Source organism: Podarcis muralis, chromosome 11 (assembly GCF_964188315.1).
Source record: "Podarcis muralis chromosome 11, rPodMur119.hap1.1, whole genome shotgun sequence".
NCBI classification, from domain to species: domain Eukaryota; kingdom Metazoa; phylum Chordata; class Lepidosauria; order Squamata; family Lacertidae; genus Podarcis; species Podarcis muralis.
Window position 1 is genome coordinate 36,196,111 of NC_135665.1, and position 25,714 is coordinate 36,221,824.

Sequence of the window (25,714 nt, forward strand, 5' to 3'; positions counted from 1 at the left end):
AGGTAGTTTGCTAAAGGTTTCCAGTTTTTAAAGCTGGCGTGACCCTCAGCAACATTGTATGATACATCAATTTATAACAGGGATAAGGAAATTATGGCCCTGCAAATGTTGTAGTACTCTACTAACTCCCATCACCCTTGATGCTCGTTGGAGTTGCCATGCTCATTGGAGTTGATGGGTGGTATAGTTCAAAACACCTGGAAGGTCACTTATTAGCCTGCCGGATTTATTAGCCTGCCGGATTTAATGGCCAGCAGAGATTGAGCTTTGCTTGTATCTGTGGGATGTCTTTTTGTAAGATTATCATGGTTGTATAGTATGCTCTGAATGTGAAATGATATAATGGAACTGGTTAGCACCTCTCTTTAGAAGGTGGCATCACATGAAATATGATTTTTAAATCAAGCATGCTACCTTTTAAAATGGAATGTGGGAGGACCTGTTAGGATGGTCTGCCCTCGGAGTCTGATGGATCCAGTCAGTTTCCAGGTGACTTTGGAGGATTTTCTGGCTGATATATCTGGCACTCTTGTCGAAGCCCTAGCTGACCTCAGGAACATCCGAATGGGTTGCCATGATCACTCTTGAGCTCTTCCCCTGCTTTGTGGAGCCTGTTTGGCTTACTGGTTCACAACAGAGCTTAGGGCAAGGGCACAAGCTAGGCGAGATGGCTTCAACACAAGTAGAGGAAAACTCCAGTCAAATGCGGTCAAACACTGGTGAGGGCTCTTCATCAAGCCTACCTAATGGCAGGGAGTGGGCAGGGGTGGGGGACTCCCTGGTCCTGAATTGGGTTACTGTGCCCCTGAAGGACCAGGTGCGCAGCCTGGGAGTCATTTTGGACTCACAGCTGTCCATGGAGGCGCAGGTCAATTCTGTGTCCAGGGTAGCTGTCTACCAGCTCCATCTGGTATGCAGGCTGTGACCCTACCTGCCTGCAGGCTGTCTTGCCAGAGTGGTGCATGCTCCAGTTATGAAGGCAGCCCTGCTTAGGGAAGTTTTTTAATGACTGATGTTTTAATGTATTTTTAATTTGTTGGAAGCCGCCCAGAGTGGCTGGGGAAACCCAGCCAGATGGGTGGGGTATAAGTAAGTATTTGTTTATTTATTTATTTACTGAAACATATACACTGCCTTTCTGCATTCAGTGCCTAAGGCAGCTTAGACTATTATAAAAATACATAAAAATAACTATATTAAAAGAAAACAATACATACAATTAAAACAGAGTAGTTGCAATTACTCCAGTAAAATATAACAATAAAATGAGCAGTCAGTTAAGGTTAATTAAAAGCTCCCACAAGGCCACTCAGAAAAAGAGCAACCAAGTTGTCATAGATTTGTCTAAAAAAGAAAAGTCTTTGCTTATATATTTGTTACGAAATATATAAACTTAAATGTTAATTTTTGTGTCTAGCAACAACAGAAATACAAATACCCAGTAATTGAAAAAAGCATGCCAGAAGATCGTTCAAAAATGGTTATGAGGGACTTCATATACTATCTGCCTGAAAACAATCCAATGAAGTAAGTACACATTTTATTTTTATTGTAAATGTAAATTGTTTTTATATATTTGTTATGTCTTCATTTTATCCTTCCTTTAAGATACCTAGGCCTCCTCCTTTTCACTTTCCAGGCTTGTGGAAAATTTGGGATTCCTTGTTAAGTTGCTTTAAATAATATCAGCTTTCTCTGTTGTCCATAGGAAAACATCAGGGCTCATATAAAGGAATTTTAAGTAATTAGATTTCTAAATAATTCATAGTTGTCTTATTCTGACAACCAATAAATCACATAGATACATTTCCCCCCAATCCCACTGAAGTTTGTGTGAATAAACCAATTAAAAACCTAATATTTCACATTAAAGTGTGCTGAGTAGGATGGTAAATCACACAGGTAAACTGCAGGAGTGTTCACTAGTTGCTGTCTTCAAATTTTATTTTAATAAATGGTTAATGAAAATTGTGCTTTTTATATTTAATAGATCTTCACTGGTGGAAGAAAAGAAATCCGAAAAGCCTTCTACAGTGACTCAAGCAAAAGAGTAATTTTTTTGTTCCTTCTTTCAAATAGAACTAGTGATCTGTGCAATAATTTAGCACAGAGGGATTTGTATGAAAAAGATCGGTTTGTTTAATATTATTGAAACTGAATTATTGCTCTAAAGATTATAATCCCAGAAATTTTTCTTTTACTTGAAGATATACTACTTTGGTCAGTGAATTGTAATAAAATACCCATATGGTAAAACTCTGCGAGGACCAGTTTAGACATAATCCTAGCTAAGACCAAGTACATGCTGTGTTCTTGGGTACATGGGTTCCCCAAGCCTCTTCCCTCTCACATGGAAACTCGCTGTACCTTATCTGCACTGTCTTTAACAGTTGTGGGCAAGAAATTCTCAGCAGAAGTCTTGTGTGCAAGTGGGTTACCAAAATTACCACCTTTTGCCTGCACTGACATTAACCATGTTTAACCTTAAGTCCTGGGGACGCGGGTGGCGCTGTGGGTAAAACCTCAGCGCCTAGGACTTGCCGATCGCATGGTCGGCGGTTTGAATCCCCGCGGCGGGGTGAGCTCCCGTCTTTCAGTCCCAGCTCCTGCCCAGCTAGCAGTTCAAAAGCACCTCTAAATAGGTACCGCCTTATAGCGGGAAGGTAAACGGCGTTTCCATGTGCTGCGCTGGTGCTGGCTCACCAGAGCAGCTTCGTCACGCTGGCCACGTGACCCTGAAGTTTCTCCGGACAGCGCTGGCCCCCGGCCTCTTAGGTGAGATGGGCGCACAACCCTAGAGTTGGACACGACTGGCCCGTACGGGCAGGGGTACCTTTACCTTAACCTTAAGTCCTAACCCAGCATTTGATTCTTGATTTCAAATGCTAGCTTAGGAGTTCCCAGGGTTAGTACAGAAATAATACCATGGTTGATGGCAGCAAGAGGAATATTAGTACATCAGAGGAGTGGGTTAGGATTGTGATTTATTTATTTATTGCACTTTCTCATCTGCTAGTGGATGCTGGCTCTCAACAGCCTATTTAAAATATATGCCTATTTAAAGTGTATGTGCAAGAACACATTACAGTCTTCTGAAAACGGTGTACAGTATAATGACAGTGCCACGGTTGGAAGTAACTGATAAGGGCTTAGGCCATAGAAAATAATTTTTATTTGAAAAGGAAATATGAAGAAAGTTCCCTGCTACTAAAACTGTTATCTCTTCCCATTTCAGGCCTGAAATCATTCTTGAAAGCGAAAATGAGGAAGATGAGGATGAAGAAGAAGCGGGAGATGATGATGATGGCCCCCTTCTTGTACCTCGAGTAAAGGTTGCAGAAGATGGTTCGATTATTCTCGATGAAGAAAGGTTCGGTTTTGTCACTTTGTATCTGCATTGGACATTGCTGCATTTCCCCTCTGACTCTGTTTCGGTCTCACATATGCACTTTCTTTCTGCTGCCCCCCTTCAGTAGCATATGCTCAGTTTTAAACTGCAGAGGACGGGGAGCAGAGATTTGAGGCAGTGGGAATAAGTGGTGGCGGCAAAGGAGCTTGTCCACTGGGAGCCTGTGTGGTGTAGTGGTTAAGAGCGATAGACTCATAATCTGGGGAATCGGGTTTGCGTCTCCGCTCCTCCACATGCAGCTGCTGGGTGACCTTGGGCTAGTCCAGGGGTCGGCAACCCGCGGCTCCGGAGCCGCATGCGGCTCTTTTACACCTTTGCCGCGGCTCCGCAGATCCTTGGGGACCCTGAGCAGAAAAGCAGAAGCGCCAGAAAGAGGAGGGGGATGGAGCTGGGCAGCCGAGCTGGGGAAAGCAAGGCGGTGGCGGCAGCGGAGCTCGAGAGGCGGCGGCTGCTGGGATGGAGGAGGAGGCGGCGGCAGCCGGAGAAGGGCTGCTGCTGCTGCTGCTTCTGCCACCGGAGGGAAGTTCTGCCAGGCGGCTTCATGGCTCATAGCTTCCCCCGGGGTAGGACGGGCGGCGGTGGTGAGGGGGAACGCTCTCCCAGGCCACGCTCTCCTCAGCCCCGCGCGCGAGGCACCTGAGGTGAGGGAGAGAGAGCGCGCGCGCTCAAGGGAAATGGTGGGGCGGGGTTTTTGTGTGTGTGCGAGGGGTGGCAGTGGTGCTTCGGGATCCTTTTCCGTGCCTTGCTTCTGAGTGGCCACCGAGTTGAGGGAGAGCACCTGAGGTGAACCACAAAATGGGCTTTCCCTCCCTGTCAGGGAGGAAGGGGTGAATTACGTCAGTGACGAGGAGGGGGTCCAGAGGTAGCCAGCAGATGCAGCATCTCGGCCTCAGAGAGAGGCGGGGGAGCACGAGAGCAATTGCAGAGGGAGGGGGGCTGTTAGGCACCAAAATCCTGCATGCGGGATTTCCCCGGTTCTCTTGTGCCTATGCAATCCCTGCCCTTCTCCCTTCCCCCTCGAGATTTGCTGCAGAGACAAGCAAATGAAGAAGAAAGGGAAGAGTATTAGCTGACATGTCCCCGGATCCCATGGAAAGCACCACAGATTCCTTTGCTTACCAGCTCTTTTTATTTTAAGTTGACTTCAAACCTGTAATTGTGTAGGTGTATGTATGTATACATATACACACATACATATTCATATCTCTTCCCTCTCACCTTCCTTTCACCCAGTTTCTCTGGCACTGGTTTATAAATGCTGCTATGTAGAAATGATGAGAAAGTTGCACCAGCAGAAGGAATGGATATGTGCTGTTAGTAAAAAGAGAGGGAGTTGAACTGCAGGGAGGGACAGACACTTTTCTATGTATTAATTTGTATAATGCCCTCTATGCACATGGTGCTTTGCAAAAAATGGATATGAGAGGTACCATACCCCTCTTTGCTATCTGAAATAGACTCAGGGAAAAGAGAGAGAATGCGGGGAGGGGAAGAATGTGTGGTTATTTACATTTGGCTTGTTTTGCGGCTCCCAATTTTTTTTTCTTCCGGAAACGGGTCCAAGTGGCTCTTTTTGTCTTAAAGGTTGCAGACCCCTGGGCTAGTCACACTTCTCTGAAGTCTCTCAGCCCCACTCACCTCACAGAATGTTTGTTGTGGGGGAGGAAGGGAAAGGAGAATGTTAGCCGCTTTGAGACTCCTTCGGGTAGTGATAAAGTGGGATATCAAATACAAACTCTTCTTCTTCTTTTTCTTCTTCTTCTTCTTTTAATTATATAAAAAAAATTCTACCTGTGGAAAGTGTGCCAGATCTGTCACCTGAGTGCTTTGCCTCTGGTTACCTAATAACCAGCTGGGCCCTGGAACTCTTAAGGCTTCTTGTTTCTCACATGGATCTTAATGGTTGCTGGATTAGTGAACTATATTCATATTGGCATGGAATGATAACTTGAGGCCATACTGGAGTTCACTGAAAAACTGTAAACTGTTCATTAAAGTGTTTGCTAGTAAGAGCAGAAATTCTAGTAAATTTGAGGTGGGAATCAATTGGTCTTCACTATTTGTTAAGATGGTTTTCTTGCAACATTTCTTTTGTATTTTAATATCTCTCAATTTCACATTTAGCTTAACTGTGGAAGTTTTAAGGACAAAAGGGCAATGTGTGGTAGAAGATAATGATCCCATCTTTGAGCGTGGATCCACAACAACCTACTCAAGTTTCAGGAGAAGCTATTATACCAAGCCATGGTCAGAAAAAGGTAGGTGCAGCTCAGTGATGTTATTCGCATTTGGCTTTGAAGGACCCCTGGACGGTTAAGTCGAGTCAAAGGTGACTATGGGGTTGTGGCGCTCATCTCGCTTTCAGGCTGAGGAAGCCAGCGTTTGTCCACAGACAGCTTTCCAGGTCATGTGGCCAGTATGACTAAACCACTTCCAGCGCAATGGAACACCGTGATGGAAACCAGAGTGCATGGAAACGTCGTTTACCTTCCCGCCGCAGCAGTACCTATTTATCTGCTTGCACTAGTGTGCTTTCAAATTGCTAGGCTGGCAGGAGCTGAGACCGAGCAATGGGAGCTTACCCCGTCACGGGGATTTGAACTGCTGACCTTCTGATCAGCTAGCCGAAGAGGCTCAGTGGTTTAGACCACAGCGCCACCCACATCCCTGGCTTTGAACACCTACACTTTTTTAAATATCTTGGCTTGTATGGCTTCAGGTGGACAAAGCTAGTGTGAGTGGCAAGAGCTGCATGCATCCCTATCTTATTTCTATCCTGGACTTCAGTCACTGCAAAATAATGGAGTTACTGTCATGGAATCCTACTCAATATTGATCCAGTGTAGATTCCAATGTCTAGTTGGCAGAGTAACAATTTAAACACATTGCAAAAAAAGACCAGAGGCAATTGTATTTCATCCAGCAGAGCTTTACTGCTACTGAAGACAAATGAGCATAATAGTCACAAATCCAATACATTCAGGATTGGCACTGTCCATAAGAAATCCAGTTGCAGCAGACTTAACTTAAACTTACAGTAACTTACAGTAAGTCTAAACCTTAACACTAAGCATACTATGTACAGAAGGAAAAGAGATAGAAAGAGAAAAGTGAAACCCAGGCTCCTTCTGGCCTTATTTTTATAGTCAGCATGACCTTGACTGAAAGAGATAACAGGACCAGTTTAAGCCAGCTGTACTCAGCTTCTCTGAAGGAATAGCCCAAACATCATGAACCTTCTGCTTGTTTCTTTCACACAGAGAAGCTTCCAGAACCTTTTTGAATTAATTAGAATAGGAAAGATCTCTGCACATCAGATCAATACTTCTGCACTAAGAAATGCAAACTGACAGTTACATCATGTAACATAATTTGTATTTTTTTACAATCCATGGTGTGTGTGTGCATGCATGCAAGTTAATTGCAAGAGTAAGTCTTAGTGGCATTTACTGCTGCAAAGAGTTACAGTGCCTTTGACTTTCTGTGCAAATCTGGCAGTAGCGATCAAATGATTATGTATCCATATAATCTCAAGTAATTCTCATGTTCTGTTTCTGTTATCATGGGCAGCCACAGTGGTGCCCATATACATTGTTGGACTGTAGCTCCCATTAGCCCCAGCCAGCATAACCATTAGTGAGGGATGTTGGGAGTTGTAGCCCAACAACAACTGGAGGGCACCAGGTTAGTTACCCCTACTCTAGATCTACTGTACTGTACAGAGTTAAAAGTAGCTGGATGCTAATTGACAGTGTTTATCGGTGTGCTTTAAACTTGGTGACTCACACTAATTATTCATTGCTGCCAGAGGAAGATTAGTGTTAGTAGTTTGCTTCTTTAGGCTCCATTTGTGGTCCTGGAGAGATATAACTTAGTTCTGCACCCTAACATTTGGAGTGAATAGCTTAAAATCCTTTTCAGTGGGAACACCTGAAAAACAGAACTGTGTTTCACTGAATTGTAAAGCTATGCAACCCTTATGAAAATGCGCAGTACAATGCAGTAACTAATGTTAGTATGAAGTATTATCCATTTCATAATATGCAGCTAAAGGGAGATGCTTTGGTATTTAGCTGAATGTATACATTTATTGATCATGAGATTAAAATTGATATACCAAAATTGCTCATTAAAAAATGGCTAAACTGTTTTTTCCCCTCTCTTACAGAAACAGACATGTTCTTCTTAGCTATAAGTATGGTAGGAACTGACTTCTCAATGATTAGTCAGCTTTTTCCTCACAGAGCAAGAACAGAGATTAAGGTAAGCACTGAAAAACCCCCAAAATCAATGGAGAAGTGATCATCTGGTTGTGGATGCTAATGTTAAACATTTGCACAGATCATTTCAATTGAGTTTGCTTCGTATCAGCTGATGATCTGAGAATGGCTTATATAGCATAACTTTCTGTTTTCAGAATAAATTTAAACGTGAAGAAAAGGCCAATGGATGGCGAATAGATAAAGCATTCAGTAAGTATTACCACATGTTTAATTATTTTTTTCATTTGGGGGAAATGGTGTGTGCACTCTAGCAAAACTAAACTAAAATTCCATAACTGTACCTTTTTACAATAGATAAACATTTTGAGTAAAGGGTCTGTTTCATCGCTCTGTTAGATCTCGTTTAATGGTTCTTGATATTCAGTAAATATTATGTTTTTTCGTGCTATTAAGTAGCATCAGGACTACATGTATTTTAAAATACTAATTTTTAGTTGCATGAACTTCAGTGACAAATCCTTTCAGGACAAGAGAAGCTCAAGACAAAATTATTATTTTTAGCTGGAATGTTTGTACATAAAATAATCCTCTCCCCCTTTTTACAGAAGAAAAAACGCCATTTGACTTTGATTTCTTTACAAAACTCCTTGAGAAGGTCCTGGAAAATGAAAAGAGAAAAAAGGATAAGGATGCTAAATGTCAGCATCAAAAAGAAAAAAATCCCAATGAGAAAAAAACACTCAAGAAAAAGCGAAAAGGTATTTCTAAGTACTTAAATGTATTAAGGAGTAAAAGTAAATCCTATTTGTTATTAAACTTCTCTTCTAAGTTCTGATGGAGCCGCTGTTTTGCATTCCTTCTGTGTGCAATGTTAGATTTGTCAGTGTAGACCGGACGTTGGCAAATTTTTTTAGCTGTGGGCAGGTCCACTGTCCCTCAGACCTTGTGGTAGGCTGGAGAAGCAGCACCGGGGTTGGGGGGAAGCTAGAAGAAGAGGCGAGGGGGGCAAGTAGTCCTCCTCCCCACCCCCAGCCGCTGCACTTACCTTCCCAGGGGCTGCTGCTGCCGCCACTGACACTGCCGCAGCTGCTTCTCGTGGGTAGGCAGAGGGAGTTGGCCCACAGGAGCATCAGGGCGGCGACGGTGGAGCGAAGATGAGCGGCACAAAAGGGCTGGCTTCGGAGAGGGGCTACTTAAAATGGCACCTAGCCAGCTCAGCCCAGCCCCCTTCCTCCTCTAGGCAGGGCAGGGAGAAGCCAGGAGGAGGGAGGGAGGAGGTGCCGCCGTGGTGTGTGTGTGTGTGAGGGAGGGAGGGGGAATGGAATGGCGCAGAAAAAAATATGGTGCAGCCCGAATGAACAGAATCCCCACGCTGATCCACGGACAGTCCATGGGCCGGATCCTGAAGGCAATTGAGCCTGATACGGTCCCTGGGCTTTAGTTTGCCGACCCCTGGTGTAGACAGTACTGCACTCTAGAAAGCCTTTCCGAAGGCTTGATTGGCAATGAAGGCTGCAAAAACACTTTGCCTTACAGGTATTTCACATAGTGCATGTTTGATTGTTGCTTTTTTCAGTGCTAGAATTAGTTTTGTTTTGATTTCTTTCACTGTTTTGACAGGTCTAGGGCTTGCTCTGTCTTATCCTTGGGTTTTTATTTTAATTTAATTTTACCATCTTGAATAGTTTTGATTGGAATATGTCACATGCATGGTCACATTGGGTGATATCCGATGGTGCCCATCTGCCGGCAGAAAAAACTTTGGCTTCTCCTTCTCCGTATAGACCTCATGCTCTGGGACAGATTTGGTTGGTTGGATAGATTTGCTGCAGGGAAGGAGAAGTCCTATTCTGCTATGTTGCATTTCTCTTATTTTCATATAATATTGCCGTGTGTGTGGAATTAAGACTTTTCCTCACAGCTAAGACTGTCTTTGGGGGTGGGGTACAGTGGAGGGAAGGAGGACTGATGGAAGGGAAAGCAGAAAACGTTGAACAATCTTATATGGAGGAAGTAGAATTCTATTTTTGTTCTTGGGATTTTGAAAAAAAGCTTTTCGGTATTTTTTTTTAGCTTCCTTGTTGAGAATTGTCTTGCTGTAGGTATATTTACATTGTATACTTTGATAGCTAAAGTTGTCAATGGACAAGCAAACCATGGTCAGGATGACCCGCAGAATGCCAGAATTTCTGATGCAGAAATGGAAGTGGATGCTGGCACAGCCGAAAAAGAGAACGAAGAATCTCCTAGCATTTTGGAGCAGCCAGACGGACAGACAGTTACTGAATCAGTGATGGTGAAAAAGAAGAGAAAAAGGAAGAAAAAAGATTCTGAACAGGAGGCAGAGAATCTTCCTGACGAAAGAACTATTTCTGCAGAAGTGGCTGAGGGAGAAAAAACTAGAAAGAAAAGTAAGAATCTAGAAATTGTTGCTACTATGTCACAGTGTGCATGTGTGCTGATTTTGCTAATCTTCTTCCAGACGCTAAACTATTTATTGCAAGATAAAACAGCCTTAGTAACACAACCAGATTTAATAATCACTCAACTGAAGCTCATTTACTTCATCTTAATGACAAGTGTACAGCATAAATAGAGATGATTTTCATCTTGAATTTGAATTTACTTTAAAACCTGAATGTAACAAAATGGCTTGATCTGCATCTGCAAGTAGTTGGATACAATATGTGTTGTATTCCGAAAGATCTGTAGGCTGTGCAATTGCACAACATTGTTCTATATTTCAGGGTCAATTATGAAAAGTGAGTTTTATAATGGTTTGTGTTGAATTGTTTCCATAGTCACAAGAATATATCCACTTGAAGTTATTTCGTTAATTTATTTTTCATTAATTTTTATGTCATTTATTCCATTAAGTATTTTCAGGAACTGTTGTCATAGTTAAAGTGCCATATTAATAATTATGAGAAATAATGAAAGATTCAGCTTACTGTTAAATAAATTCCATATACTGACTGGCATTAGGATGACTGGGTTAGGGAGGACATTGTGTAATTTTCTTTTTCCTTCCTGTTAACTTAAATACAAGATTAATGCTTTGTGACAGTGGGAAATCCAGATCACTTTAGGAAATTGCACTTCTTTCACACTAGAGTCCTTCCAGTAAAGGAAACCAGTAAATTAAATACTCTTCATCAGAGCCACTGAATAGAGTGCAATAGAATTAACTGGATCTGGTAGGAGGAAGCTTTAATTAAAAGCATATTAGTTATTCAGAATCATCCTGCCTGCCCATAACAAATAGACCAGTGGTGTAACTGAAATTTACTTTGTGGTGGGTGGGGAGGAAATGACCAAAGATCAATTTGAGAAAATGGGAATAAAACACAGAAAATACTGAAATGTAGTGCTTTTGAAAATTGCCATCTGGATAGTAATTTCAAAGAAAAAAGTTAATGTGGAAGCAACCAGAGGCTCTGTCTTTTAAAAGTGTGTTTGAGTGGTAATTGCTTCAATGGACATATAATGTTCAAAAATATATTGTCAGGAAAAAATCTATCATCTAATGTGGAGATAAATGGCGCAGAAGAAATTGGTGAGGAGCTGGAAGTCCCTGATGAAGAAACACCTGCCCAAATTCTTCCATCTGTTGAAGAAGACCCACAGGTGGATGAAGAGAGAGAGGGAGACCTTGGTTCACCTTTATCTGGGTAATAAGATATATTATCTTTGCAGAATTATATGAATAAGCCTTGATACAAAGTGTAAATATAACATCTTTATTACTTCCTTTCCAAAAGTCTCCTAAAGGTTCCCTGCATTGCTGTATTACATAGAGCCCATTTCATTTGCCACTCAGATGTGGCTGACAAATCTGCCTATAAGGTGGATACGTATATGGCTGCAGTCCAAGTTGGAGGGTTACAAGTTAGCCTCTCCTATTTTGTTTACATTTTCTTTATATGGAGCTATTGAGTCTTTAATATACAGAAACAAACATTTTTTTTTTGTTTGGAGAATGCATAGGAGCATTCAAAACAAATGTCACAACTTGCTTTCTCTTTGGGCTGGGAGAAAGATAGCACACCTCTATAGAATCTCATAGGCAAATATTGGATAACTGCAGTGTGCTGTAAACTTCTTTTTGCTTGCTATCTGTGTGTGAGCAGCAGTCTTCTGCTTGAACAATGTGGCTTCATCTTCTTTCCTCCCACCTGTAGTCCCCTGCCCCATGCAGCCCCACATCTGCTCTGAAAGGTTGCAGGGGGAAGAGAATTGGAAGTCCTGTTGTGTGAGCAGAAGTGTGCTTGCACAATGCTGAATTTTGCCTTCAGATACAAAGTTTGAGTATTGGAGGGGGTCCTTTGATAGGACATTACAGTGCAGTCCTCTAACTCCAGCGGGGCAGCAGTGGAGTGTGATAGAATGGCATAGCCACCTCCACAATTCCTCTGCTCATGCTTCCTGGGGCAGAAGGCAGTGGGAAGTAAAAACCCTGTCACGCCAGCCTGGAAATGATGCAGTGATCAGGCCTGATGCTGAGTTTCTTGGGGGAGAGATGCCAGTGGAACTGTTTTGGGCTTGGCCACTCCCAATTCCCACCCCCAGCAGCACAGTGGATGGGCAGATGGAGGGGGGCTGGATTCCAGCCTTAGCCTTATATGAGTATACAAATGGGACAAATAAAATAGTAAGTGTTAGATTTAGACTTCGTGCTAAATTCTTGCCCAGCAAGTGACTTTCGGGTAATCTTGATGAAAGCCTTACCTTATCTTTGTTTTCCAGCTGTAAAATAGGAATACAGTGGTACCTCGGGTTACAAACGCTTCAGGTTACATACGCTTCAGGTTACAGACTCCGCTAACCCAGAAATAGTACCTCGGGTTAAGAAGTTTGCTTCAGGATGAGAACAGAAATCGTCCTCCTGTGGCACAGCGGCAGCGGGAGGCCCCATTAGCTAAAGTGGTGCTTCAAGTTAAGAACAGTTTCAGGTTAAGAACGGACCTCCAGAATGAATTAAGTACTTAACCCGAGGTACCACTGTAGTGAACTAGTCTTCAACAGTAGTTGCAATGAGATTGCACATGAACAATCGTGTGTAAATGCCAGTAAATAAAGAAGTTAGTTTGAGCACTTTTCGCTTATCAATCACTTTGAGCAAGCCTCTATCTCAGTTAGCACAGCTGTTGAAAGACAAAAGTAAGAGACAAGAAGCTGCCATGAGCCTATGGGGTAGAGTAGGAAAACCATTAATGCTTTCTTCATATTCTTACTTTTCCAGTGTTCAGAAAGGTAATGAATTCCTAGACGTTGATTCTGGAGAAGCAGATGATTCAGATGTGAGTTCTGAGCACCATGTTGGGCGGCCTTCAGAGTCTCAGATGTCTCTCAAAACAAATAAAGAAGGTTTTGAAGAAAACAGTGCAGCAAAGGTAAACAATATGTACATGCATTTCTAGCCTACTTCCTATTTCAAAGAAACAACTCATAAAAATAAAACCTACAAGAAGGCACTGAACTTAAGGTTTCTGTTCTGATTCGGCATAGATTCCTGCATACGGATATTGCTTTTGGATATGGGCTATTACGTACAGAACAGGGTGGGGGAAGTAGTACGTTGACGACATTGTGCCTGCATTTGCAGGCCTGCTACCAGATAAGGGGGTGTTGTCACCTCTGATAGCTTATTTGGACAAGGACTCATACCAAATGTTCTGGGAGCTCACTGGTCATTTCCCATTTTTTTGTTCTGGATTTGTCCCTTCGGGTAGAACAACTCAGAATGAGTGGAGGACCAGCTGGGTGAGGGACTGTATCAGCCGCCTTCTTCTTCCCAGCTATTTTCCCACTTAAAATTGCCTTCTTCTTAAATGCCTTTTTTCCTTGAGGGAAAACAAATAAACCAGAACCTGTTTCACTTGGGGAGAAAAGCAGCCTGGGAGAGAAGACAATTCTGAGAGATGACTTAGGTGAGGAGGAAAGGATTAAGCAGTCATCAACCCACATGCAGAAAATGTTCATGGAATATGCATGTCCACCCGGAGAGTGCCTGCTATTTGTTCAGTGGGGGAGATGCACAGCAGCCTGCAAAGATTTTTCCTTCGTATGCACAAGCTGTAAAAGCTTCTGACACATTATCATCATCATCATCATCATCACTATTACTGTATTTATGTATTTATATACTACATTTATATACCACCTTTATCTTCCAAGGAGCTGAAGGTGGTGTACTTGGGAGCTGACTGAAATTCTACTTTAGTTCAATTTCCCCCCAGAGAGTGAGAGAACAATATGTGGGGTTCCCCCACCTTCAACCATGACACACTCATGAAATTCTCATCAGTGTTCACTTCTGTTTTGTAGAGAAGTCAGCTTAGTGGGTAGAGTTTCTTGTTCCTGGGCATAGCCTCTCCCTTATTCATTAAAGAAGCCAGGACCATAAGATCATACTAACTGTTCTGATTTCCTTGCAGAATGAAGTAGCAGAGTTAGATCAACCAGATGAAAATACAGCCTTTCCAAGTTGTAATGATGAGCTTCTGTGAGTAAAATAATTGGACGTGGTTCCCATTTCCCCACATATAATGAAACTAATCCTATAGCCTGATTTGGGGGTGGGGGAGGCTTTCAAACAAGTTTGGAGTTCAGGTGTTCTCTCTGTGGATAGACTAGGAAGGAGGTTCATGTCTATGATCTCATAACTCCTATTCCTGGTTCTCAGCCTTGCTTTTAATTTATTACATGGGCTTGGTAAAGTTGGTCTGGAGATTTTAGAAAAGAAAACTCACTACCATTTGAAGTGAATAAAATAACAGAAAAGAGGTGGAAAATATATGATGGGTGTGAGGTCTATTTGCCCAAAGGAATCTGTCTTTTTAATTTCATATTTGCTATTCTAGAGTGCAATCCTATGTATGTAGATTCAGAAGTAAGTCTAATTGAGTTCAATGGGGCTTACTTCCAGGTAAGCACATAGGAATGGAACCTATTCACCTTCCTACAAAGGTGTGGCATTGGAATATAATGTTCCTTTTGGTCAGTGAACTAACAAGATCACAAAGACTTTATAGAGCTTGTGAATACCAAAAATCCTCTGAATACCTGTTGCTGGAATTCACAAGTGACAAGAGTGCAGTTGTGCTCAGGTCTTGCTTGGAGGTTTCCCATAGACATTTGGTTGACCCCTGTGACAACAAGATGTTAGAGTAGATGGGCCTTTGGTCTGATCCAGCAGGGCTCTTTGTATGTTTCTATTTCTGTTTCTTAATGTTTATAGAAGTAGATTCTTTTGTGCAAGATTGAAATACATAGTTTGAATCCAAAGGTGTGAGTATTGTTTGAGCGGAGTCTTAGATTTTTAGCAATTTCTCCATCCTGCAGAAAATTTCTAGGCTGCTTTGCATGTCTTTCTGGAAACTCCTGTTACACTCAGAAGTGGCTTTTGGGACACAGGGGGCTTCAGCAGGAAGTGACTGGCAGGAAAATATAATAGATGGCACCACCACTTCTACATCCCATAATAAATTATGTTAACTGAGATGGTTGGTGATGGACTAGATTTGTGTGTGTTGGAAAATATAAATATATTCAATTTAACTTCAGGGAAACGGATAGAGCAGCTATTGAAAAGCCCACAGTGAAAGGACAGCTACAGAGACTTGCAGCAGAACCGTCAGAAGAAAAAGAACTTCCAGTTAATGACACATCTGAGGGCAAGATTTCTCTTTCAGAGGTTCTGGTTGCTGCAGAAAAGGTATGGGACTAAATAATTTAAAATTAATACAAGCCTTTATTGTCTCTTCTGTGCACATGGAAGCTATTTTAATTTCACAACCCAATCCTGTTTTTCAGAGGGCTCAGGAGATTGGCTGCATTGTTGCACACACCCTTGTTGTTATTTCAATTTGTATACTGCATTTTATCAAAAGATCCCAAGGTGATGGATAGCATTAAGGACACATTTTATGGAGCATAATAATAAACACACAATACAAAGCAGAATAATAGACAGCATAATGATAATAACTCTTATCTAAGTTCTTTATGTCTCTTTCATTTAGAGTTCTGTGCAAGATACGACTGCTAACATAACTGGACCTACGATAGAGCAAACAGACAGAGCAAGCAATGATGTGGCAAGTGAATCCCAGTAAGTATATGTAAAGTAGAAAGATTGAAAAATGTGGCTTAAAGTGTGCATCACTTCACCACTTACTATATTCAGCTGTGGTGAAGGAAGCAGCTCCTAATGGTGCCTAGAGAATGTCATCTCCTAATCAGACATTGTAGGAACTACTTGGAGTTAAGCAGCTTACACTGATCTGTGTTTTTTTGGGATAGAAGAAGAGGTGACATTTTGGAGCAAAGTCTTGCTTTGATACTGAACCAAATCAATCCTTTTTAGAGATGAGTCAAATAGTACTAAACTTTAACCGTAACAGAGCATTAGGCATAGCTGTTGCAATGAGTGGAAACTAAAAACAGAACTTTTCACAATTTCTTTTTTGGATTTTTTGCATTTGAAATCACTTGGACATTTTAGGGAAGGGATGGGGAATCAGGTCCCATCCCCGATGTTGTTGGACTATAGCTCCCATCATCCCTGAGCATTGGCTTTGCTGACTGGCGCCGATGGGAGTTGTAGCCCTACAAAATCTGGAGGGCCGCAGGTTTTCCATCTCTGTTTTGGAGAGTATAAATAATTGTTTTTATAAGTTATTTGCAGGTTTTGCCTAAAGAGTGTTGGGATTATAATTTTTTCTCTCTGTGTATTTCCAGAGATACTCAAAAAGGTCCTGTAGTGAGAGGCCGTCGGCAGAAACCTAAACCTAATATATTGAAAGTGTCCAGCAGAAAAGAAGCACCTCTCCGGGACAAGCCTGAAAAGTCAGAGGCCAATGAAACAGTAGGAAAGGTATTCTCTATGTTAGATTTAATTCTCCCCTTACCCTGCTCCTGCAATTTGGGAAATTAGGAAAATAACTCTCCATTATTATTATTCAATTCAATTCAAAATCCTTTATTAGGCATATCACACCTCACATTAACAAACAAACATCATATACAGACTGTATAAAATATGGGCTCATCGCACACAATTTATCCCAGTCCTATTCTTAACTCCAAGAAATAAGTCGATGTACATAAATAATACAATACAACACAGCAACATCACCTACCATTAAAAACCACTAAGTCTCTCTATCATGGCCCACTCTTTCTTCATGCACAGCACTCAAAAATTCAGCCGCTATCAAAGTAATCTGATCATCGCTGTCCGCCAGCAGGTCCTGAACAGTTGGTTGTGTAAAAAACTGTCTATTAAATTTTAGGGCCTCAAATAATTGTCCTCTGGCATAGCTGCCAAAATCACAGGAAAAGAATATATGCTCTAGAGTATCGGGTTCCTGTTTTCCGCATTTACAGAGACGCTCTGATTCTGGGATAGCTAAGTATCTTCCTCTCACTACCGCCGAGGGAAACATGTTAAATCTGGCCAACATAAACAGCCTACACGATTCATGTTTCTTCAGATTTGTCATGTATCCCTTTTGGAAATCTCTACACAAAGGGAGATTTAGGTGGATAGGAGAGCAGGTGCTGTGCCTTGCAACCTCAAGCATGGCGAGAACACTTTTTTCTGTGAAGGTCTTCCTGATAATTTCCCATATATCTTTGGGATCAGAGATTTCAAAATCAGTTAGAGTGAACCCTATCGAATCCAGTTTTCTCCTACAAATCAATGATAGATTGTAGATTGCACTATCACTTAAAAGATCGTAAAGTATAGAATTAGGGGATAGGGCTCTATAATGGAGGAAGATCCAATATTTCAAGGTCCTCAGCCATGCTCTTACTGATAAAGGCAGTATTCCCAGCTCACAACATATTGTTTCATATTTTACAGAGTTTGCAAGTCCTAATAATGACCTCAAAAGGGATGCGTGGAATTTATCTAACCTCTTGAGGTCACCTGAAATCCACACTGGTGTGCCGTATAGAGGTTGGGCACAGAGTTTCATGTCAATCACTTGCAATACAGCTGGAATAAATTGTTTCCTACTGGAGAAAAAAAATAGGATTTAATATGGTGGGCTGTCACTTTGGCCTTAACTATTGCATCACATATATGTGTATTCCAATTCATATTATTTTTGAATGTGATTCCCAGATAATTGAAGTGCTTAACTTCCTGTATTAGATGTCCGTTAATTATACAGCCATTTGGGTTCCCTCTCTTTCTGAATTGCATAATCTTTGTCTTATCATAATTAATTTTGAGATTATTGAGAGAGCAGTAGTTTGAGAAACTCTTAAATAATTTTTTTAAACCCAAAACTGAGAGTGAAATAATTACAGCATCATCTGCATAAAGTAATAAAAAGAGTGGGCTATTGTTTAAATAAGGAGTATGTGTGGTTGCATTTTGAAGAAATAATGGTAGGTCAGATAAAAATAGATTAAATAGGGTAGGGGCCAAGATACAGCCTTGCCTAACTCCTCGATTATTCAGAATAGGACCTGCAAGTCTACCATCTTTTGATACTTTAACATATATTTGGTTATTAGAGTGTAAACTTTGAATCAATGTAAGTAGATATGGGTCGATACCAAGATGTTCTAGTTTAGTCCATAGTTTATTGCGGTCGACCGAATCAAAGGCACTTTTTAAATCCACAAATGCCACAAAGAGTTTTCGTTTATTTCTCATGACATATTTATCCACAAGATGACTTAACACTAGACACTGGTCAATAGTTGACGAGCCTGCCTTAAAACCAGCCTGCTCTTTACCAGGCAGACCTTTTGTCAGCATCCATTCTTCCAATTTAATAAGCAGAGACTTGGCATAGATTTTACTTATGCATGGTAACAAACTTATAGGCCTGTAGTTCTCTTGGCAATTCCTATCACCTTTTTTAAAGATCGGTACCACTATTGAGTTGTTCCACGACTTAGGTACAAGGGCTGAGTGATAGATAGAATTAAAAAGCGGTACAAGTTTGTTGGCCCACCATTCTACATCTAATCTCACCAGGTCTATTGGAATGCCATCCATACCAGGTGATTTCCCTTGCTTAAACGAAAAGATTATCCTTTTCATCTCCTCAACAGTAATTTGAAATTGTGTGGTTTTTGCCTGAGAAAATTTAAAATTTTCCTTTTTACAAACTTGGTGATCATAAAAAACAGCAGTAAAATGTGAGATCCAAGCCTCATCGCTAATATTAGGGAAATCAGTGATATCTTTTATTGAGAGAAGTGACCAAAAAGTTTTGGTATCTTTAATTTCTAATGCAGTAACAATTTTAGACCATTTGGCTAGTGCGAACTCAGATTTTTTTTCCAGGAGCATGTTCTTAAAAGCTTTTTTCATTTCAAAATAAGTCTTCCAGAGACCTTGAGAGTTGGTAATATAGGCTTCTTTTAGACAAGTTCTAAGTTCTTTCTTATAGTTAATACAATCTTTATCAAACCAGTTATACTTATTTGAAGGTTTGTTGCTGAACTGAGGGTCTAAAAAAGAAGAAAATAATTCCTGGATAGTCTTATAATAACAATCATTATCCTCCAAGGGCATCAAATTTTGGTTAGCCACAGGTTCGAGTATAACTGGGTTATTTTCAAATACTGCTAATAGATCCTCCCTATTTTTATCACTTATATAAATTCTTTTGGCATAGATAGTCTTATCAATACTAATAAGAGGACTAATACCATAATTTCTAGGATTCCTGTACATCTCTAAAACTATTGGGAAGTGGTCACTTTCTGAGCGAGGTACAACTGTAAAAGAGGCAACTTCATTTTTATTATTTATTATTTATTATTTATTATTTATTTATTATTTATTATTATTTATTATTATTATTATTAATTATTATTATTATTATTATTTTATTAGTGATTTTTAACTCCATGTAAAGGATTATGTTAGTTGTTTTCTATAGCAGGTTTCTGCCACTTTATTAACTAACATTAACTACTATTATTTTAAAAATGTATACTCCACTTATTTTTATGCCTATTCCTCAGAACAATGACCAGCATGATGCACTCATCACAGAGGAGACTGCAGAAAAAGATTGCCAAGTTTTAGATACTGAATCTCTGTAAGTATGTTTATTTGAGTTTATTCTATAATTTATAGGCTGATCGTTAGAGTTACCCCACAGCAGGTTGCTCACAACATATTGCAAACTGTAAAATTGTTCTACAAAACACAATACGACTAAAACATAATAGCAGCAGCAGTTAAAAACAGTATCAGAGAATTAAGCAGATTCAGATAAGCTGGTCTCAAACCATGTCATACTTTAAAGACCAAAACCAGCACCTTGGATTGGGCCTAGAAATTAATAGGCAGCTACTGTAGTTGGCACAGAATAGGTGTGAGATTATTGGAACACTTAGTTCTCAAAACTTTTCTTACTACTGCTTTCGGTACCACCTGAAGTTTCCAGACAGTCTTTAAGGGCAGACTAGGATAGAGCTCATTACAGCAATCCAACTTGGAGGTAAGAAAGGTGTGTATTACAGAGGCAATGTCTGCTTTCTGTGGATAAAGCCACAGCTGGTACACCACTCCTGTTTTTATTATACAACTATGCCTGTTTATATACTGTTGTTGTTGATGATGATATACCTTTGGCTTATTCATATGGGGAGAGTTGATCCTCCATGGTGACAAGCTTCTAAAATTCGAAGTGGCACCTGTAATTGGTTCAAATAACAATCAGATTCAATTACATTATGAAATGAAGGATCTTTGCAATGTTTAAGACCCCCTAATTCTTTTCCTCCCTGAAATCATTGTTCTTTCAGGACTAGTAAGAAATCACAAGAAAGCAGCAAGCAGGTTGTCTTGAAACCTGCACCATTAGCAAGGGGACGAATACAGAGGCCCAAGCCAAATTTAGGAAGGGTTGCTAGAAAGCCAGAAGAGCCAGCAAGAAACACGGAGGCAGAAGAAGAAAAGGCAACTGATGCAGCCATTGAATCATCTGAGAAGATTCGGATACAAGCTGAATATAACAGCCAGGAACTCCTAACTGTTACCACAGTAAGTACCACAGCCCGCTTGCTACTGTACATAAAACATTATGTGAGCACTTGACATTTTGGATGAATTGGATTCCAGCCAGCAAACATTTATGCTTCTTGTAAACCAGTTAGTCTAAAAGGTGCCAGAGCACTCATTTTCTTAATATAGATGGTAAGATCACATCTTAAGTACTCAAAGCTTTCTGTATTATATTTTTTCTGGAACCCCACACCCTTTTCAGTCCCCTTTATTTTATTTTTTTAGCCACATGCATAAAGCTTGAATGTGCACAAATTAAATGTGAGGAAGTTGCAGGCTTACTATACACACAGTCTTGATCTTTAATTCAGAATTCTGGGAAATGGGCTTCCTGCTGATGTAGAAGATGTACACTGTAGGTGCACAGGGCATTCTATCCCTACTTTAGCAGACAACGTACAAAACTTTTTTATGTTTTTGGGACTGGGGCCTATATTTGAAAACATTCAAGAGCACAGCATTTTTTTTTAAAATAAGATGTAATCCGGTCCAGAAAATAACATGTGCACATATTGGTTTTGGTGCCCAAGTTAAAGCTTGCCTTCTTTTTTCCAGATGTAATCCTCAAGAATTCAAAACATATGTTTTATTGTGCTAACTGTATTAGTAAGAAAGAGCAGCACACTTTTGAATTGCATTGACTTCATGCATAGAAGAATCCCGAGCAGCGTGAAAACTTACTGGTACTGCTTTATCATACCAAAGCAGTCTAGTACATTAGCAATTTTGACACCCCCAGTACCAGTGTAACCTTTTTTTGTAACTATTATTTTAAACTGTTATTTCCTTATTTCCTTTTATATTGGTATTAATTTCTTACGTTAATGCAGGCTAAAGGCTTAAAAGAACACTGTGTTCTTGTCTAAGTATACACTAGCTGAATGTCTTCAGATTATTTTCTTTATGAACTCTTACACGTTGGATGTTTCAGAGAAGTTTAATTTGTTTCCTAGGCGGCAGCTAGTTATGAAGCTGACATTCCCCACTGTGATGTCTTAGAGGACAAAGCTGTTGCCAGTGCTGAGAAAGTGCTTTTGGCACACACAATCCAATCTCCTGTAAAGGCACTCTTCGAATGTGAGAGCCATGAATTTAAAAATATGTTTCCGTCAAGTGATAAAGTGGAGGATGTGAAGGATCTTGCTACCAGGTAAGGTTTATTATTTTGAAGGTGAAGAATAAGGGGCACAGTGCCATCTTCTTAATGGAAAAAAATGCATACTGACATATGTGTATGTTTGTGGCAAATACATTGTGCAGGCACTCCCCCCGCTCCCAACGCACCTTCCACTCGGGTTCAACCATGTTTACGTGCGTTGCCACAAAATAAAAAATAGTGCCAAAATGGCGTTGAAAGGGTGGCAGAGACCCGGAGATCGGTGAAAAACAGCTTGCATGACTGCTGCAAGTGTCTCGCTGCCTCCACCCACTCATCCTTCTTGGCTTTCTTCTTCCTGGCCACCATAGCTATTGTGTGTGGGGTGCTCTGTGTTTCCCCTGCCTGCCCACCTACCTGTGCCTCCCTTGCTCACTTGTCAATTTTGTTCCTTGAGCAGGATCTGAGAGTCCCTCTTCCCTCTGATTGCCATCACCCTCTCCCTCGCCGCCCCACAAGCAGGCAGCAACATTATTTATTGGGGTATGAGTGAGAACATCTGTTGCCTGCATGATAATTATGGGAATTGTCCTTAGTAATTGAAACATGTGCAAAGAGTGTAAGTAAGCACATATTCATGTGGGTTGTGGTGTTGTATTGGGCAACACTGTGTTGATTAGTTTTTTCGTTGCTCCTGAGATTTTAAAAAGGAAAACTAAATCACACATCCTTTCTTGCTTACTTAGAAGTTATAGAAGTCCTGTTGACTTTTTTTTCATCCAACAGAGATTCCAGTTTTGTACAAGAAGAAAAAGAAAATTCTGTTGAAGTAGAGCCATCTTTGAAAAGTCTAAAGGAGAACACAGAAAAGGCGGCAGAAACTGAGGAATTAATACAAGCAGAAAAAGAAATGCTTACAAATGAACATAAGACTGACTCTAGAGAAAATATCAGGAGTGAAGGCAGCAACTCGTCTAATCTGGATGTAAGACTTATTTTATTGCTGGTGCTTGGTAATTTAATGGCTTCAGGTTGCTGTATCGTTTGCTCCTGAAAGTACCTATGAATTCACTTGCATAACAAAGCATTAAACAGTAAATTACATTTAATACTGTGATTTGTAGAAAGCCCTATGTGGGACAAATGGTGTGTTGGCAGTCAGTTTGCATGTTGTTTCCTATGAGATTACTTGTTGACCTTAGGCCATATATGAGATACTTGCAGTTTAATTTCAGGAGCACAGTGTCACTATATTTTCCTTAAAAAAACCCAGGAGTTCCTGGCATTGTATGGCAAATCATTCTTGAAACTCAAGCATGAAGGGTTTCTTTGTGAAGGATGTCCATGTTTTAACAAAGACATTAAGATGACTTTCTTAATTTGGGGTTGTTTTTTAAAGTCACATAGGCACAGGCTTGTAGTAAACTGCATGAACTGTTTACAAAGCTTAAGTGAATATCAGATTCTTAAAATGACTGAGAGTTAGTAGAACAGTTCAGCTGGTTTAATGCCACTTTCCCCTTTGCTGGTGTTGCATTACTTCCCTGTACAAGAACTGAAAAATATTACCTTGTATTTTATAATAGAACAAGCTGTTGGTAGTCTTGTGTTGTACTTGGATTCCCTGCATGATTTGTGTGTGTGTTTTTCCTTGAACTTTTAAATTTAACTGCATGCATTTTGCACCAGGTATTGAACATTCTGATAATATATTTTAGGAAACTATAGCATGCGTAATCCTGCCACCGCCACTTTTGTCAGAGGGGAACTCCTCAGATACTCAAGAAGCAGCTGCAACAAATGAGACCCACTTGTCTCCCCCAAGCCATTCTGACTTCATAAGTAGTGATCCAAATGAAGTTTTATCATCCCCAGATATCCAAGAAAAGATTACAGTTGGGTAAGGATCTATTAGCTTTTAAAGAGCTTTATCAGTTGGAAATCCACTTTTCCTCCTTTACAGGTCTGCTGATTTGAAACATAGGTTGAAAAAAATCCTATTCCTTTGATACGTTGATAGATGTTGGAGATAACGGATTTTCCTTAACTGAAAATGAGATGCAATAAAAATATCCAAAATTAAACCTTGTTTTCCATCCTTCTGTGATGGAGCTGTTGCCAGAACAGGTTTATATGTCTTGCTTTGGGGCCAGGGACACCCAAGCAGCCTTGCCACGGATTGTTTTATTCCCTCTAACTGATCACTGCAGTACCATTTCTGGGGATTTCCTGATCTACAGGAGTAACTGTTCAGAGGTGGAACAAGGTGCTGCAGCAGTGTAGGCATGGAACATGGTTCTCTGCATCTAAGCTGTAGTTAACTATGGAATCATTGGGAAAGCAATGAATATGTGATTACTGAAGATGAAAGCAAGATAACACCACATAATTAAATTTACTGATGAACTGAAAAGAAAATTATTTTGATTGGTTGATTAAGTTTACTTATGTGCCGCTTTTCCACAATTAACTGTGTCCAAATTTGACAGCTGCAAAAGGCATATGTTGGGAAGGGCAATGATGGCAAGTCTCTCCCTCAGCCTCGTGGAAGTACCAAATGCAGGTTTTATTGCACTTGTTTTTCTGTTCCATATTTGAGAAGTACATTAGTTACCATTAATCTGTGAAACATGGGATAAATTATTTAACCTATGGATGTAGTTTTGTTACATGTGTGTATCAGTGGTGATGTATCTGATGAGAATGATTTTAACTGCCATATGTGCTGCTTTGGGTCTCCCCTCCAGCAAACAGAGCACTGTTCCGCCAACACCTTTTCTCAGGGGCAGATTCCAGAGACCGAAACCTAACATAGGAAGGGCAGTTGGAAGGAAAGAAACACCATCTCTAGGAAATGAAGCAGCAGCTGGATCTGAGAAATCAGAACTGCAGAAACATGGACCTTCGAGAACTCTCCCTGCAGTAGTAAGTTAAGAAAAGGGCCAGACTTTCTTTAGTAGTAAAGACATTTCAAATTCAAGAGAGATTTTGTTTCTATATTTTTGCAAATACAGAGTAAAGTTGAGACCATCATTGCTAAAATGGTTCCACGTTTTGATGTTTATATTGCTTCTTATTGCCAGCCTCAGTTAAAGAGTGACAGAAAAAAATTACCTGCTGAAGGCTTGGAGAACAGACTGGTAGACATGGAGAAATTGATTCAGGAAGACCCTCAAGCACCCAGTACCTCTCAGGATATTTCAGATCAATATCCCAGGTGTGTGTTCTTCAACAAGGTCTTGTTAGCTTGTCCCAAACTCCCTTTATTATGTGTGCATGACTTTACAAATCCTCCATATTTTTAAGAGTGCAGTTCTTCTCTGCTGGGGCCCCAATGGGGATAACGCTTCTTATGTCCTCAAGCTGGTGATGCTCAGGTTTTGATAATACAGCAAGAGGAAAAACAAATGGAGGTTCTGCTGTGACACAGCGTAGGCAAAGGTTCTCTAATTAAACCATCTCTTAGTTATAGGAGAGCTTTGGGTTAGTGCACTCCCACCAGTAGCAACTAGAGGGCACACAGTGATAAGAAAAAAGCAAAACAGGCCTTCCTTAACTGGGGGAAAGGGAGTCCTAGGTTAGAGTTCCGCCTTTCCCTTTTCTTATGTGTGCTCACCTTGGGCTTTCTGGAGCTCTCTGCTTCCTTCCTTGCTTGGGCAGCTGCTAAAGCCTGTATCTGCCTCCTAGCAGTCTCCCATCTGCTCCCTTGTCACCCAAGGCTATCAATGCATGTTTAAATGACCATTTATCCTCCCACACACTTTGAGCAATTCCACACCCTCCTTTCTGTTCTAGCTGCAACTGTTTTTCTCAGGTGTGGAGAGTATTGACTTGAGGCAAGGACGCAGCTAGCATGGGGCACAGCTCTGGCCAGAACCCCCAATACACTTTCTTTCCAACTGCAGTTTCCTAGGTCTGAATTCGGGAAATGGCAGCTG

The 25,714-nt window shown here is 40.7% G+C and overlaps 1 protein-coding gene across 3 annotated transcripts in view; it reads left to right on the plus strand.

Moving 5' to 3' along the window:
- Positions 1–25,714, plus strand: part of BDP1 (BDP1 general transcription factor IIIB subunit) — a 51,416-nt gene that overhangs the window by 2,889 nt on the left and 22,813 nt on the right. For all 3 annotated transcript variants that reach the window (XM_077936276.1, XM_077936277.1, XM_077936278.1), the window contains exons 3-23: positions 1,418–1,527; positions 1,991–2,050; positions 3,236–3,370; positions 5,534–5,667; positions 7,578–7,672; positions 7,827–7,881; positions 8,238–8,390; positions 9,762–10,043; positions 11,141–11,303; positions 12,875–13,025; positions 14,070–14,137; positions 15,199–15,349; positions 15,657–15,745; positions 16,375–16,510; positions 19,633–19,709; positions 20,422–20,659; positions 21,634–21,830; positions 22,563–22,761; positions 23,495–23,676; positions 24,524–24,701; positions 24,860–24,993. In XM_077936276.1, the coding sequence (XP_077792402.1) occupies positions 1,418–1,527; positions 1,991–2,050; positions 3,236–3,370; positions 5,534–5,667; positions 7,578–7,672; positions 7,827–7,881; positions 8,238–8,390; positions 9,762–10,043; positions 11,141–11,303; positions 12,875–13,025; positions 14,070–14,137; positions 15,199–15,349; positions 15,657–15,745; positions 16,375–16,510; positions 19,633–19,709; positions 20,422–20,659; positions 21,634–21,830; positions 22,563–22,761; positions 23,495–23,676; positions 24,524–24,701; positions 24,860–24,993 (2,987 nt within the window). The remainder of the gene's footprint in view (positions 1–1,417; positions 1,528–1,990; positions 2,051–3,235; positions 3,371–5,533; positions 5,668–7,577; positions 7,673–7,826; positions 7,882–8,237; positions 8,391–9,761; positions 10,044–11,140; positions 11,304–12,874; positions 13,026–14,069; positions 14,138–15,198; positions 15,350–15,656; positions 15,746–16,374; positions 16,511–19,632; positions 19,710–20,421; positions 20,660–21,633; positions 21,831–22,562; positions 22,762–23,494; positions 23,677–24,523; positions 24,702–24,859; positions 24,994–25,714) is intronic.